At 37.8% G+C, this 16,010-nt stretch overlaps 1 protein-coding gene across 1 annotated transcript in view; it reads left to right on the top strand.

Moving 5' to 3' along the window:
- The window catches only part of ROCK1 (Rho associated coiled-coil containing protein kinase 1), a 92,041-nt gene extending 80,907 nt beyond the window's left edge, over positions 1-11,134 (top strand). Inside the window, exons 29-33 of the mRNA XM_062570211.1 lie at positions 2,705-2,793; positions 3,989-4,067; positions 4,184-4,445; positions 5,228-5,435; positions 9,616-11,134. Of these exons, the coding sequence (XP_062426195.1) occupies positions 2,705-2,793; positions 3,989-4,067; positions 4,184-4,445; positions 5,228-5,435; positions 9,616-9,619 (642 nt within the window). The 3' untranslated portion in view covers positions 9,620-11,134. The remainder of the gene's footprint in view (positions 1-2,704; positions 2,794-3,988; positions 4,068-4,183; positions 4,446-5,227; positions 5,436-9,615) is intronic.
- Positions 11,135-16,010: the final 4,876 nt, after the last annotated feature.

Here is a 16,010-nt window from a genome sequence, read left to right as displayed (position 1 = left end):
AGCTACAAATATATGCATCTTCCATAAAATGAATCACGATGATAAGATTTCTTAAACCAGCTGAGGTTCAAACCAGTGAGACCGTAGTGAGGGGCCATGGTCTCTTACATATGTATTCCATTGACTATACGATACTGCATCTGAAACAAAGCTGGCAAGTACTCAGTCTCTTCAGGTGCTTCTGTGCCAAACTCTCCTGTGCTTCCAATTTTGAGTTTAGTAGAGATATATAGCCTTAAATATGGCATGCCCAGATTAATTTAAATTAATAGGAAAGCAGAATTGTATTAGCAGAATAATTTGATTGATACCTGTGTTATAACTTCAGCTGCTACATTTTGACTTAAATGTCAGTAGTACTGATGTTTTTGCCCTGGGCCTTCTGAATCATTTAGCTTAAGCTAGAAAGGTGTTGGTGTGGAAAAGACTCATTTGAGAAGAAAGACTTAGGTTATAGCGAAAACATAGCTCAAGCTAACATTAGAAAGAATTAGCCATAGTTTTATCTAGAACCCCCTTTGTATTCCAAAGGGATGTGATAAAAAATACCCTTCAAGTACCACTGTAGAACCAGAACTTTTCTCAGAACAATTTTTGTGTTGTTGTAACAGGAGTGACATTGAGACTGTTGTAAGCCTTATAGGTAACTTTTCTTTTGGAAGGTTACATTTTTGTTTTACCAAAACTCATATCGCGTGTGATGACTGAATTCCAACTCAGTCAGAAATTGCATTTGTTAGTATTCCTCTTAAGGCTTTACCCTTATCTTGAAAGGCAGAGGCACAAACTTTAAAGGCAAAGAGGGCATTAGCTTTCTGTTGAAGTAGATCAAAGGAATAAAAGCACAACCCCTTTTTTCTTCAGTGGGCATAATTACAAGAGGCTCACGTCATTACAACTTAGCCTCTGCTCAAGTTGATCAGGCTTTGTATTAAAGAACGATGCTACAGCAGCCATAATCCCTGTCTGAGAGACTTGAAGTCCTTTTAGTCAGAGGCAAAACACACCTCCTGTGGCTTGTTTAGCCAAATTCCGGTAATGGAGACAGGTGCAGCTGCAGCACACAGCTTGTTCTGCACATGCAAAACATTATTCTGCATACCTGTTAATGTAACGTTTGAGTTCAGTTTGTGAGGTCAGACTTGAAGTCCCTGTCTAATGAGGAGGTTCAGCCTGCTCTTTTAGGAATAGTAAACACCATTTACCTGAATCATCAGGATTAGTATTGTGCAGAAGCCCATTCAGTTATCTGCCAGTAACTGGAATTCAAGATGGATTCTGTAATCACTTTTTTTTTCCTTTCCCTTTACTTCTGGGTTGTATTACACCTGAATCTGGAGCTGAATACAGCCAGAACAGTCTGTCCTTTTTAATTCCTCTGAAGTACCTCATACCTTTTAATACTTTGTTTCCAAAACATCTGAAATCTCAGAGGGAGCTGCCACAGCTGTCACTGAGCTCCTGCTTACACACAGTTTGAGCCAAGGCATTGGACTGGCAGCTCCCAAGAAAGAGAAACAAACAGCAAATTCTGTAGGCCTGAGCTCACTGGGAAGTTTAGATTAGAGGTGTTTGAGCTAAACTGGCTTATGGGTTACAATGCTGAACATTTTTTTTTCCTGAGCATCTTGCTTGGTTTTTCCTGCTACATGAACACATGCTTATAATTCTGTGTAATTGTAAGTGGTGTTGGATGAAAGGTGCCCATGTGCTTCAGGTTGAGAGGTTGAGGACAGCTTCATTAGGCTGCTTTTTCTTTCTTCCTTTCTTTTTTTTTTTCTTCTTTTGGGTTCTAGACATACTCACTATTTGGGAACTCTCTTGAAAATGAGGCCTGCAGTCCAATGCCCTGGCTCTGATACAGTGCCTTCTCAGTAGCTCTTTGCATATTCTCCAGAATCCTGTGCATTCTGGAGTGCTCTGCTTTTTCAGTGTTGTGGGGATAGTGTTGTTGCAGATTTTGAGCAAGGTTTTTAAAACACTTAGGCAGGAAAATCTTACTGGCACATCACCTAACATTTCTGTTCTTTAATGTCTTTACCACTCTGGAAAATACTGTGTGGTTTGACATTTAAGTGATACATCAGAAGAGAATACCCATCTACTTCCTCCTCTTCTACAAACCCTTCCTTTACTGTCTCAGTGTATTCCTTGATTTAGCACGTGTATCAGACTATGCCGTAGTCTCTCCTACTACTCGTATGGTTTTGCTCTGTATTTTTCCAGTGTGTTACATGGAAAGTGTAGGAAATAGATTCTCCCAGCTCCAGCTAACTTATGTTGGACTACCAGTTGTTTGGCACAGAGTACTAGCAAGTCCTGCGAGTCTCTAGACGAGAGGAGATGTTTACAACCTAATCAGCAAGTGATGAGCACTCCAGGCGTTGCTCAGTGATGCGGTGATTTTCATAGCAACATTGAAGTAGCACCTGAACTTGGAGAATTACCTGTATAGATAGAAAGACTTTAAGAATTATCACAAGCATATCTGAGTGCTATGGTGACAATACATTAGTAGTTTTTGATCATTGCAGCTGTAGCATTATGCAACTCTCAGTAGTATGGCTGTCTGCATGGTAATTTAAAAATCTGGTTAAAAAACCTTAATTTATTCAGATTTTTTTATGTGCATATAGGAGCAGAGTGTGATAAATATTGCTTTTTAAAATGCAATTTAACTTGTTTTTACTCTTTCTTTTCCCAGTATGTTGTGGTGAGCAGTAAAAAGATACTGTTTTATAATGATGAAAAGGACAAGGACCAATCTAATCCATCCATGGTACTAGACATAGAGTAAGTAAAGCTACTGTTAGTTTGAGATGTAAATCAACAAAAGAGCATTTCTTATAAAATGATGGATAAAAGGTGTGGAAGCGTGGAATAAAAATTCCACAAATAATTTTTAGTTTGCCTTAGTATTTCAGGATGCAGAAATTATGTATTTCTGTTATCTTTAAGAGAAGATCCTACTTGTTTCTTTGTCCTACTGTTACCTAACGCTAAAGAGAAAAAACTAAACATGAAGTAGTGTGGCACTGTGCTATTAACTAGTCTGAATTTATGGAAGTGAAGAGCCTCATTATCACAGAGGGCATGAGGCAATGAAGCATACATGCATTGTAATCCCTACACATTGATTATGCAGGAGGAAAAATGCATCAAATATCACAGAAGCCCCTTGCTATTATATGATTGAGTGTGTATTTGAACAGCTGACCAATATTATGGGATTTCATAGAGAATAACTGAAAATGGTTTTAAAATTAATGAATATGTCTATCGTGACTAAGAAATACAGTGCTGTGGATGGAATCTCAAACTCAGGAAGTGCTTAAGCTGCCAATTGCTGTTAATTAGGAAAAGAATCATTCTCTTTTTGAGCTGTTTCTTATATTCTTTTCATAAGCATCTCTTAAAGGTAACTGTTGAAAATAGATTGTTGGGCTATATGGTCTTACAGTCCTGATCCAGTATAGGATATTGTTTGCTCAGATTTTAATAACATCTCTTTCTTCATGCCCCAGATTGCATTTTGTGACCCTCTGGCTTTTTGTGACCCTCTGGCATTGACTGATCATCAGTTGATAAGTTGATTTGGTTGTAAAATTAGTGAATCTCAATATACTTCATAGAATTACTCTATCCAGGGTTATCAGTATGCCTTTTTAGCAATAATCAGCTAGGCTTCCCAGTGTTTTGAGGAAGAATTTGAAAGCCTTTTTCACAAGTAAATTTGCCGTGGTGGATCTTGATCTTGAACTTATTACAAGATTGTCTTTCCATGCTATGAAATGTTTTAGTCTTACTTTGATAGACAAGATCTATATGATTTATGAGTGAATTCCTAAAATCATATTGCAGCCTTGAGTATATGGTATTGCTTGCATAAACAAGACTTATTTATAAGATTTTCAAAGCAATTTGCTAACTGTGTTTCAAGAACTTACGTAGCCTTTAAGTGTCTGAATCTTGTTTCTTTTAATTCTAGTAAACTGTTCCATGTCCGACCTGTAACTCAAGGAGATGTATATAGAGCAGAAACTGAAGAAATTCCTAAGATATTCCAGGTAAAAAGGAATGAATTACTTCTATTTAATTCTCTTAAAAAGGCTTAGCAGCTTCATTGAAAAGTGTGTAAAAATACGTAGTGTTTCAACAGTAACGTGGTAGTATTCTTTTTCAGATTCTGTATGCAAATGAGGGGGAATGCAGGAAGGATTTGGAAGTAGAATCAGTACAGCCAGCAGAGAAGACAAATTTTCTAAATCACAAAGGCCATGAATTTATTCCAACATTATACCACTTTCCAGCCAACTGTGAGGCCTGTGCCAAACCTCTTTGGCATGTCTTTAAGCCTCCTCCTGCCCTGGAATGTCGAAGATGCCACGTGAAGTGCCATAGGGACCACTTGGATAAAAAGGAGGAATTAATTGCGCCATGCAAAGGTATACTCATGTTTTTTGCATCTTGTTTTCTCTGCATTTTTATCCAGACTTGTTAAGTCATCAGGTGCAAATAAAAGCTCTTAGTATAAAAGTATTCTAGTCTTTAAATTTATGAACTTAGATGTGAAAGGTGCTGTTAAAATAATAGACCATTAAGACTGCTTATGAAGAGGCAGCAGTGGCAGGCCTCTGTAGGGAGGCCTTTGGTGGTGTAACTAGTGCAGTTCTGCTGCAGACTCTGAGAGCACAAGGTTCCTACAAGGTTGTGCCCAGAGACTCAGCAGCTACTTGCTTTCTCTCCATCCTTATAGATGGCCCATGTTAGGGATGTGGCAGTGCTGTGTCGAACAGGCTGTGCTAGCAGCTTTGAAGACCGGCTCTTCAGCTACTTCACCCGTTGCAGGAAAGCTTTCCTCTCTTTACTCCTGCAAAGTGGAGTATTTGGGGTGTATACTCTGGAATTCAGTCATAAAGCACTCACACAACTTCCCAGTTTTTTCAGACTGAAATAGCACGAGCTTCCTTGATTCTGATGACAAGACTAGAGATCTGATGACAAGACTAGAGAAATAAGAATCTTTCTATAGAGAGATTTATAGAGTTTCTTCTTGTGTTTGTAATTTCCCGTCTTTATTGTGTTCCAAGAATAAATAATCCATTTGGGCCTAGATGTGTATATTGATACCAGTGTTCTTCCCAGTGGCACAATTGCCATATCATAACTTTTATTCTGATAATCAGTCATAGTTTTGATTGAATCTTCTTCCTTCTTTTACTTACAGTGAGTTATGATGTAACTTCAGCAAGAGATATGTTGTTATTGGCATCCTGTCAAGATGAACAGAAGAAATGGGTGACTCATTTAGTAAAGAAGATCCCTAAGACACCGCCATCTACTTTTGTTCGTGCTTCTCCTAGAACTATGTCTACAAGATCATCAGCGAATCAGTCATTCCGAAAAGCTGTTAAAAATACTTCTGGAAAAAATAGGTGAGAAATAAACTATAAAAGCTACAGATCCCTTAACTCAAAAATCTTCTGGAAGTCTTATTTAATCAGAAGTTGTGTAATAATTCCCTAGTTAGAACTGTGGAACTGATGATCTAAATCTTTGTTCAGATCATGAGAAGGGAAATAGACAGAATGTTGCTGTTTTTGTAAATTTACCAGTTCTTTGGATTTGGGTAGATACAGTAGAGATGGCAGAAGAGTCCCTGTGAGGGAACAAAATACGTGTGACTGGCCTGCCAAAGCATGTGAGGGAGTAGACTGAGTTTTGGCTGTTCAAGGGCAAGGCTCAGCAGGTATTTCGGCAGTGGCATTTAACTGCACGGATGATCCACAGATAGCCATCCATAGACTGACCCGCAGAGCTTGTGTAAACTACAAGTCTTCCACAAATGGAGCAAAATGAGGATTTTACACATTAATGACTCAGGAATTTTTGTCTGAGGTCACTGAGGAATTTCTGTGATACCCAGTCCATTGTAATGCCATTTCTTTTGGTGTCAGTGGCAGCTTAAATATTAATTCCCTTCTTGCTCCTTGGTTGCTCATTCTTTGTTATCTTCCATTCCATCAGTTGTTTTGGCAAAGCTGTTTGTGAGCCTATATATTAACCAGAGCCAGATTTAAAATATCCTTTTGCTAGGTTATTCTTAATCTGGATTGTTTCCTTATCCATCGTGCCCCTTCCTTTCCCTGAGAACAACTAAGGAGTAGGCAGATTGAAGTGGAAACGAGTGCATCGGTAGGGAAGGAGGCTTCCTGGGTGGCAGTGCTACCAAAATAACCAAATGCAAACTTCTGCATTATAGACAGACTTTGTCTTCCTCTTCCCTCCACTACTAACTGATGTCCTGGAGAGGTATAACCTCTCCTACTGGGTTGCCCCTCCTGCCCACCCTCCCAGTGCCATGAGAGGATACTATTTCAGGGGGCTCTTAGATAGTGAGTTGATGTACAGTTTTCAGGATAAAAGTTATTATGAAATACCTGCTTATAGGTTGTGTTCCACTGTCATCCGTGAGAATTTTCATCCTTAAGTGTAAGGATGCTGACAGTGCAAGGAAAGTGCATTTTTATTATCTTTGTGGAATATATCCAAGGCTTCTCTTAGAGACTGAAGTAGAGATGGAAAGAATTATTTTAATACGCCATCTGTGCGCATCTTAAAGCTGCATTAATTGGAACCATGTAGAACAGCACTTGGAAGATCAACATCCTGATAGTACAGTTGAGAAATGCTTCTCTGTTAATGAGCATATTCATTCTTCTCTTCACCCTGCCAAACCTTGCTTATGTGGAGTTCACTTTTTAAAGGCAGTGCACACTTACTTATTTCACATTTAGATTTTCAGGGTGGTAGTCTTTTTTCCCTTTTCCAAGAGATTGCTTGGACTTCATTCCGAGTATGCTGTTCTTTCCATTTGCACTTGCAAGGCCCTCTAGTAGCTGTAATAACTGAGTTATTTGTTTAATGCTCTGTGGCTGTGGCATGGCTTGCCCCTGGTGGTGTTTTTTTTTTTTTGGGGGGGGGGGGGGAGACAGAAGGGGAAGGGGGTCAGCGAGATATGCTGCAGTTAGTGTACTTTACCTCCTGATAGGTTCGGAAGATGAAATCCACCTACCCACACTCACACAACATACATATACCAACATATCTGTGCCTGTCTTAATTCTGCTTTTTTTTTTCTTTCTTTTTTTGAAAAAGATGTTGCTGTTATTCTGTTGTAGTACCATATTAGGCAAAACAGCTCTGGTATACAAATGTCTCATAGCTGTCAGCTTTTCAGTAGGTTTTTTCTTTTTCTTTTTTCTTTTCTTTTTTTTTTTAAGACCATTTGATTTCTGAGGTTTTTCATTTCAGATCTTAACTATTTCCAGGTATACCTAGAGATAATTGAAAAAGCACAAGAGCTTTCATCTGTACTCTTTTATGGAAATAAATCAATTTTCTTAAATCAATTCGTTGATTCTTTTCACTTTGTTTTAATAGAGGTATTGACTTGTGGTTGCCTTTAGCAAGAATAAATTTGCAGCTCATTTCTTATATAATGAACAGATATACATATTTGAAAATTTACAGTAACTCTTAAAGGAGTGGGTCTGAGGAGATCAGTCATTCAGATAATTTCCATTATTATTGGCATTTTTCATGTGAGAGTGGTAGAGAATTGCAGACGTATTTCAGTATTGAAAAGGAACTTTATTAAAATGAAAAGATAGTATTATCTTTAATGCTCATTTTCTAAGGCTGTGAGCTCTAGAGATACACGGAGTCTATCTAACAGCTCACTAGCACCAGAAGGAGGAGAGCTGCACCTTTCTGCTCTTTATCTTTTGTCAGCTCTTACTTGCAGATTACCTCAGTAAACTGATTTTATTTGCCAGTCCAGCAGGAAATTAATCAAGGAATGCTTTTTCGGGGGAGGGGGGAAGAATAGAAAAGAAAAAGGCAGGTTGTTTCTTCTTGGTTTAGGGGGTTAAAAATAATTCATGGGATGTCAGCCGGTGCCTGATATCACTACCTGGTTCCATTTTATACACCTAAGAAGAAGGAAGCTTGGATTTATTTTAGCAAAGTTCACTTTAACTTACCAGACTTTAAAGAGATATTTAAATAGTAGATAATTAAACAAATTATTTACAACAGATCTTATGTACTGAACTCAACAGATCTTATGTACTAACTGGTGACGGCACAGCAGCTGATCTGATATGATAGTCTGCTGCCACTGTGAGAAGGAGGGTTTTGCTTCTCTCCTCCTTCATGGATCTTCCACAGTCTGCTCCTGAGTAGGCAGCGGCACTGATCTACATCAGTCAGGGTCCATGATCCAGTTGTCTGTAGACAGAAAGCTGCAGGTGTCCGTAGACAGAAAGGTCTTGCTGAGCTAGTGAGTGGAAGCAGCCCACTGAGGAGTGTGGTGATTGCTAAAGCTGATGAGAAGCAAATATGAGGGTGTTCATATTTAGGGGAGGAAAGAATAGAAAAAGAGCAAGTGGAGGAACAGTGGAACCTTTTCCTTACAGGTAGCAGTGAGTTGTTCGATCAGCTGCCCTCAACTCAAGGTCCTGTGCCCTGCTTTTTGTGCTTACCCTGATCTCTTTATCTAAGCATGCAAAGGAAGAGAAGCAGTGATGATTTTTATGGAGTACATGCATTTAGCTTTTATCAAACATTTGAAAATTGTTGCCTTGTCAGACAGTAGAGCAGAACCTGATCTGTGATGGAAACCTACCACAATGCAGTTCAGTAACTTCGTACATGCTTAGCTTTATGCAAGTAAATTCACTTAAGGTTTTTTATTACTTCAGTGAACTCCAGATGAGGCTTCAGAGCATTGAAGTAGGCATTAAATGTGTTGCTGAATGGACATAGACTTTAACGAATATTTTTAAGACTTTTTAGGTTTGATCCATCTCTCTCTGTGGCTCATAGGCACCACTCTACTGACTTGATGGAGAGGTGTATCAGATCCAGTAAAGAGAATTTCATATATAATTAAGTGTAATTATAATTTCAGTTAATTTTATTCATTAATCACTTATCACTGATAAATATGAACTAAGACTTCATGATGCTGAGGGTTGGACTAGATGATCTCCAGAGGTCCCTTCCAACCTTACCATTCTATGACATCTATGAACTTACAAGTAGTTGCATTACTGATTGTAGATTTGAAACTACTCAGTTATGGTATGCTAAGCTAGACATACTATATCAGCATGGTTGAGTTGTTTTATTTTAATCTATTTGGACCAGGGCACCTGACAAAGTTAATATGTATTTAAAAAAGAAAGAATCTGGTGCATCAGCTGAGCTCTGGCAACTGCTGTCTGCCTACTTTTAGCCTTTTCTTGTCCTGCAACAAAAAAGGGTCAGTTTGCATTTGCTGTGAGTACACCCATGAGTGTTTACCCTTGATTATTTACTTGTAAAGCTGGAATAACATCATCTGTCTGACCTCTGTGTTCATTTAATGTCATTTAAAATTATGAAGAGTTTGTGGAAGATTGCATAGGTATATTTTTACATGTAAATAAAAAAAAAAAGATGTTACATAAAGAATTTTTCATTTAAGCTCTTAGCAAACATGCATTAACATTATGAAGCTAATTTTTATATTCATTTTTCATTAATTGTCTGTTTTCTTCTTTATTCCAGCTAACCACATGTACAGTGCTTAATGGAATCTCATGGGATGCGGTCTGAAAAACAGGGCTTTTTTAACCACACAGAGCAGTGTAGACGGGCTGTTGTTCCTTTCAACATAACTATCACAGGCTTCAGGGTTAAGATTGCTATTATTGTCTCCTCCTTGCTTTGGCACAAAAGCACGCTGAGGGTGTTTAATTGCGGGTTTGCCTAAAGGTAGATTAGATTAATTATTACTATGTAATGCAAGTTAAAGCAAATAAAGCTTAGCTAGGTGTATGAAAAAGGTGCTGCCTTTTTGGATTAAAAAAAAAAAAAGCCTGTCAATCATGATGAAATGCAGCCAACTCTCTTCGTATCAGTGAAAGAAGAAGACTGTTTACCCTGTGAAGGGGATATTTATGTAAAGATGAGCATATGAAACTGCGTAGAGGAGGAAGGTTTCTCAACAAGAAGGACTGCAATTGCTTTCAAGACCCAAAGTTGAGTTCTTGAAGACTGCAGAACTAGATTAAAAATGAAGCCTTATCACTTGAACTTCAGTGCCTTCACTGCAGAGTTCTTATTCTTAGCAACCTTAATGCTAATCACCCACTATGGAATGGATCAAAGTGTTAAATATTTTGCGTTATGCTTTACAAAACACTGATTTAGCAAATTTGTAAAGGGGGGACAACAAGTAATTGCATTTAATCTATGCATTTTTGCCAAGCCATACCAAATTATTTTACTACTAGAGGCATTAGAAACTAACAGTAAAAAAAAAACAAGTTTGGAAGCATATTTTGGGGTCATAATTTCTATAACTGTTTAATGTATTGCCTTACAATTTTAAGTGATAACATACATTAAGTTAACAAACATTTAAGAAATGTATGCACTGTTTGAAATGTAAATTATTCTTAGAACACTTTACTGGGTTTTACGTTGTCATTTTAGTGCCTTCATTTGAGATAATTGTATTATTGCCATGTCAATAAATGTAGAATTCTAAAACTAAACAAAGGAAACCTCTAAAAAACTATTGCATATCAGTGGGTTTTACTGAACTTTAATTGGTTGAAGTATTGTAGATGCTAGATACATTTTCTAAATTAAATGTTATCTTTGAATGAGAATTCCTCTTACAAAGAAAGACTGGTCTGGTTCATAAGGCAAGAGATGTGTAGGCAATGCAAACAAAAACATACAACACCCAAACTCCAGATAATTCAGGATTTTTCAGTAAATGCTGTCAAACTCTTGCTTTGTAGCGGGAATACATTCATGGTATGGGCAGTATGGTTTTATTTTATTTTATTTCTTAACCAAATACCTCCTCAGTAATTTATAATGGCTTTGCAGTTGTGTATTAAATAAGAAGCACTGGAAAACTGATTCGTCCTTAGGACGATTTGCATGTTTCAAGTGGTATTGAAAGCCGCACTGATGGATATGTAATAATAAACATATCTGTTATTAATAAGGTAATGACTCTGTGCTCATTTAATGAGAAATAAAGTAATTTATGGAAGGACCCTTTTGAAAATGACTGGCATGGTGTTTTCTACTGATTGCAGTTTGCACTTTTTTGTAAGCATTCAGACATTGAAGGGGTTCTTGTGCAAGGTGTGTTTGTAACGTAATGCCTATGGAACTCTGAAAAATTTCTTACTATTCTACAAGTATAAGTAAGTACCATAGTAAATATAATTTAATATGAATTGTATTAATACTGTACAAATGAAAAAATATATATTTTGTATAACTTACTGGATTAATGCTGTAGCAGCCTGATTCCGTTATGTATGTTCAGCCACCACCCTGAACTTACCTTGTGATTGCTGAGGTTCTGGTGTAAAGGTTCTTCATCCTTCATGATGCAGGTTTGATGTTTCAGAAATCCCACTTATTTGAGGGGCGGGAATCCAGAAAAAGGAACCTTGTTTGTTCAAAAGAAAAAGCCTGACTTTTGGACCAGGCTGCCCTCCTTTAGCAGCCTATGCATCCCATGAAGCTGTCCATGTGTCTCCCTGGGTAGTCTGCTAAGGCCTGCCAGACAGTGGAGTAGGCACAAGTTATGAGGGAGATGATTGTAGGTCCACTGCAGGTCCCATAGGTTGGAAGTAGAGATAATAGCTGTATGTAACCCAGCAGATTTTGGAAAGTTCCTCTCTACTGAGCTGGGTACATCAGAAATGTCAGCAGTGTTCAAAGCTGTGGATGTAGTATGCTAAAGACTACCTTCCAGCTCTCCAGTCTCTCGCAGCATTGACCGTTAGCTTGCAAAGCAGTACAGGTGATAACTGTGACCTGCTCTATTCGCCTGTCATGCCCCAGTGGGAAATAATATAGTAAGCTGAATAAATGTAAATGTATCTCACTTAAATACCTACATTATTGTAGGAAACGGAACAATAGAAAAGGCCTATGGTCAGGTCATTCTCAAGAGCTGAACTGATTTATATTTAGATTGCTTTTCCACTTTCCCTTATGTGTAACTGACTGTGTGAACAGCCTCAAAAACTCTGATTCATTTCTTAACCCAAAAAAGGCTTATCTCATAATTCCAGGTTTCATGATTGGAAAAACAGCATGAAAACTCTTATGAATAGATAATGACTAGTGGGAGGAGGGAAGAACTGTGGAAAAATGGATTTGTTTCACAGAGTGCTAAAAAAGCTGTGGAAATGGTAGTATGCTGAAATTCTGCACTTGTTTTTCAATGCTTGTAAAAGCAGCAGACAGTGTAAAATTACATTGACTTGTATGTGGGGTAAGTTGCAACTAAAATACTGTAATAATAAAGTCTAGACATGTAAATTACAGTTCGTGTTCTGATACACAGACGTAGGCTGGTATGAGCAAGATGTCTATCTACAGGAATAGCTATAGTTTATCAAATGTTTTTAGCATTTTAAAACGTAATTCCTACAATTTCAACTGTGCAGGCAGATATTTTGGGTATAAAATGGATTGTTCTTAAATCTTTAGCAAGCTATCAGCCATTCAAAAAAAAAGACACTAATTCTCTGCTGTGTTCACTACAACTCTACCTTTTTGTGCTTAACTTTGTGCTTACTTTGCTTAACTATTATCTTTGTGATTATTAATCTCTTACACGATTGTTTTACCTAGCCAGATCTAATACGGTGCCATGGAGAGTCATCAAGATATGTGAACGTATCAGCTATGAAGAGCTGGCATAAATCAACACGATTTCAGTCATTTCAGTGAAGATGTAGTTTTATACACCATTTGAAAAACTGAGAAGGCTAGATTTTTCTGCCTAAAAGTGACTGATTTTGGTTCATTTGCTTCCACGTTTTTTTCCGTTTTCTATTAGTGCAGTAGGCTGGAGGCTCATTAACATTGGTAGAATGCCAAAATCTGCTCAGTGTCTTTCGCTTTTCAAATTTCCCCGTTCCTGCTGAAGGAAACAGGAAAAGAAAATAATGGAAAAGTAGTTAACTGTGGCAAAGCAGTCTGAGAAGAAGATACTGCATCTCCTGAAAGCGGGATTTAGCAGCAACCAACTAGGCTATAGCCAAAAGCAAGTCAGCTATCATGCAGCTCCTTTGAGAGAAGTGGCCACAGGGGCAGAGCTTCCTTTCTTTTAAGAGCTGATGAACTCTAGTGGTAATTTTTCACGTACTAGTTGAGAACAGATGAGAAGTGCAAATAGAGAAAAGGAACCATAATTTTTTTTATTAGAAATGGAAAATAGTGTAAATTTGTAAAAGATGGCATTGATCATAAAAACTAATATTTTTTGTGTAACTGTAAAGACTGCCCCATTTTCTTTATGATTCTCTTCTGCGTATTAGTAGAAACATATAGAAAGTGGAAAAATGAAATACAATATGAAACGATTACCTCTCCTTTTCCTTTGCTGTTTTCCTTTTCCTTGTGTTGACATTCCATTTTCTTATGCTTGCTTTCCATTTCCTTTAATCTTCACAGTTTTCAAATGATCATAAGAGCATTGGTATAGGACTGTAGCATTTCTGTGTCATACCGCCTTAAAAGATATTTGGAAAAAGGGCAGAGAGACGCTGATCTAAAAGTTGTTCTTTTCTGTTTTCTTTATTACTTCTTTGTCTTGTGTTTTAGTATGTGTACAAGGAGTATGTGAAGATAGAAGTGCAGGGGCAAGGTAACACCAGACCGGAGATACATCAACAGAAACATTACTGTTCTTAGATGGAAATACTCATTTTGGTGTTATTAAAATAAATCTGTAGAGAAAACGGCCTGATTCTCTCTCAGATTTTGTACCTCTAACTCAATTTTTTTGCTTTTTTTTATTCCACTTAATTTTCAATGGATGATGCAAGATTCCACATTGATGTACTATTCTTGTTATTTATTGTATCACCAAACAAGTGACACTTTGGTGCCACAATCTCTACCTAATAGCCAGTTAACCAAGTTAAAATCAAGGCTTTAAAGGAAAAAAAACTCGAACAAATGAGAAGTATTTCATAAATGATTTAACTTTCTAGGGAGTTTTTTATTCGTTAATGAAAAGAGTATCAAAGTCTATATAGACTATATATAGGAATGGTTGTGCTGTTTTTTGACTCTCCTTTATTTTTCTTCTTCCCTGTAGTGATCTAGAACTCAGAAGTTTGAAAAGCACTGAAAGGGAGCATGTAACACTGGAATGGTATATACTAGGTACGCTACTTGAAACAGCTCTTGGATTGCTACCTTTTCCTTTAGCCAGCCATGACATTTTACATATCACGTAGAAGTCACACCTTATTTACATTGCATTTTTCAGTTTGTTCTTACCATGACATAGAGACCAAACATAGCTGGATTTCTAAAGTGGATGCTTGGGCCGAGCAGCACCCCAGGCTCCTAAGCAAGCAGCTTTCGGAGACCCTGCTGTGCCAGGCAGCCTAGCTGATCTCCGCTCTGACTGTGCTCAGCTACAGCATCGTTTGAGATTGTGGGCAGATCGTGCGTCCTGCAGTTTTTGCAGATCCTTTGTTCTTGGGAGTTCATTTTCTGGGTGCTCTTGTTGAGATAATCAAGATTTGTGCTGCAGAAATGTTGAGAGCTCACTTGTGGTAAGCACTTTTGCTTTGAAAGAAAACTTTTATTTAAACGTATGCTTAAGCATTTAAACAAAGTACTGCATAGCACTAGTACAATGTAAAATCAGACCTCAAGCACTGAAAACTAGGGTTCTTTTGATTTTAATAGGCATGGCAGTTTTCTGTAAGAGAAGAGTTAAATGTGTGGTATGATCATATCTGTGCTATGACTACACATACGTAGAAAGCTTCCCAAGAGCATTACATTCCTCACAGAAATTAAAATGTACAGTAACAAATGCTCATATCAATGTATTGGATGAGGATGGCACATCTTCCCCTTTAATAAGAAATGTAAATACAGTATTTTAATTCTTAAGACTTAATCATTTAAAATGAAGAACACTATCTTTGTTCTATCACAGACATTGCACGGGTGCCTAAAACATGCCTTGCAAAAGGACTTGCCTTCCTTCTCCACCCTTTTTGCTGTACCATAGCATCTGCTTGCACTGTTTGAGGGTTCCCTTGTTACCTGTGCTTTTCAGAATGGAGCTGCTGTAAATTTCATGGAGTAACTTGTCTTGTGAACAGATCTGAATTTGCTCCGACGCATCTTCCAGCCATAATAAATCCTGCTAAGCCTATTGGCCTGCATGCAGTATTGTGCTAACAGGACTACCCAGCTCAGCTTTTGGATTGAAGCTGGCTTCCATGCAGCTAGCTTGGAACATGAAGGAAAAGAGCTTGGGTCGGTCTGCAAAAGGCCACGGATAGAGTCACCACAGGCAGTTCCTCCTTCCAACTTCTACTGCAAACCCAAGCCATGATTCCTTTAAGGCTTCTTCACTACGAAAAGAGATGCCTATGATAATGCTAACTTGTGTTTTACTATTTTAATGTAGTCAAGGTAATCTGTTCTTGAACTCGTATTTATACACCATGCTGGACTCTTTTCTTTACTCTTTATGTCAGTTTATGCAAGCGTCAAGGAAACCAGCATCTGTCTATTGATCCTGTACTTAAGAAAAGCTGTTTTGGGTGGAAAAGACCAAAATGATCTCTGAGGAAAGAAGAGGAAAAGAGGGAAGTATAGTTCTTGATCTTGGGGAGGTCAGGAAGTGTTTTCCTGCAGATAGAAACTCTGATTTTTTTTTCCCCCTCCAGCACAGCACCCTCCAGTGCCTTCGCCAAATTCTGGAACCAAATGTTCTGTAATGACTTCAGATGGGACCTGATTCTCTAAAGGTTACACGGAGGAGAATGTATTCAGTTCAACTTCAGACTATAAAGCATTAAATAAATTAATTTCCTCTCGACGTTTACGACCTTACACTGAACAATGAAATCAATGTTCGTTCTTCTCCATGACAAAATGAA

This window comes from Rhea pennata, chromosome 2 (assembly GCF_028389875.1).
Source record: "Rhea pennata isolate bPtePen1 chromosome 2, bPtePen1.pri, whole genome shotgun sequence".
Taxonomy (NCBI): Eukaryota; Metazoa; Chordata; class Aves; order Rheiformes; family Rheidae; genus Rhea; species Rhea pennata.
This window is presented reverse-complemented; position numbering and strand designations above follow the sequence as displayed.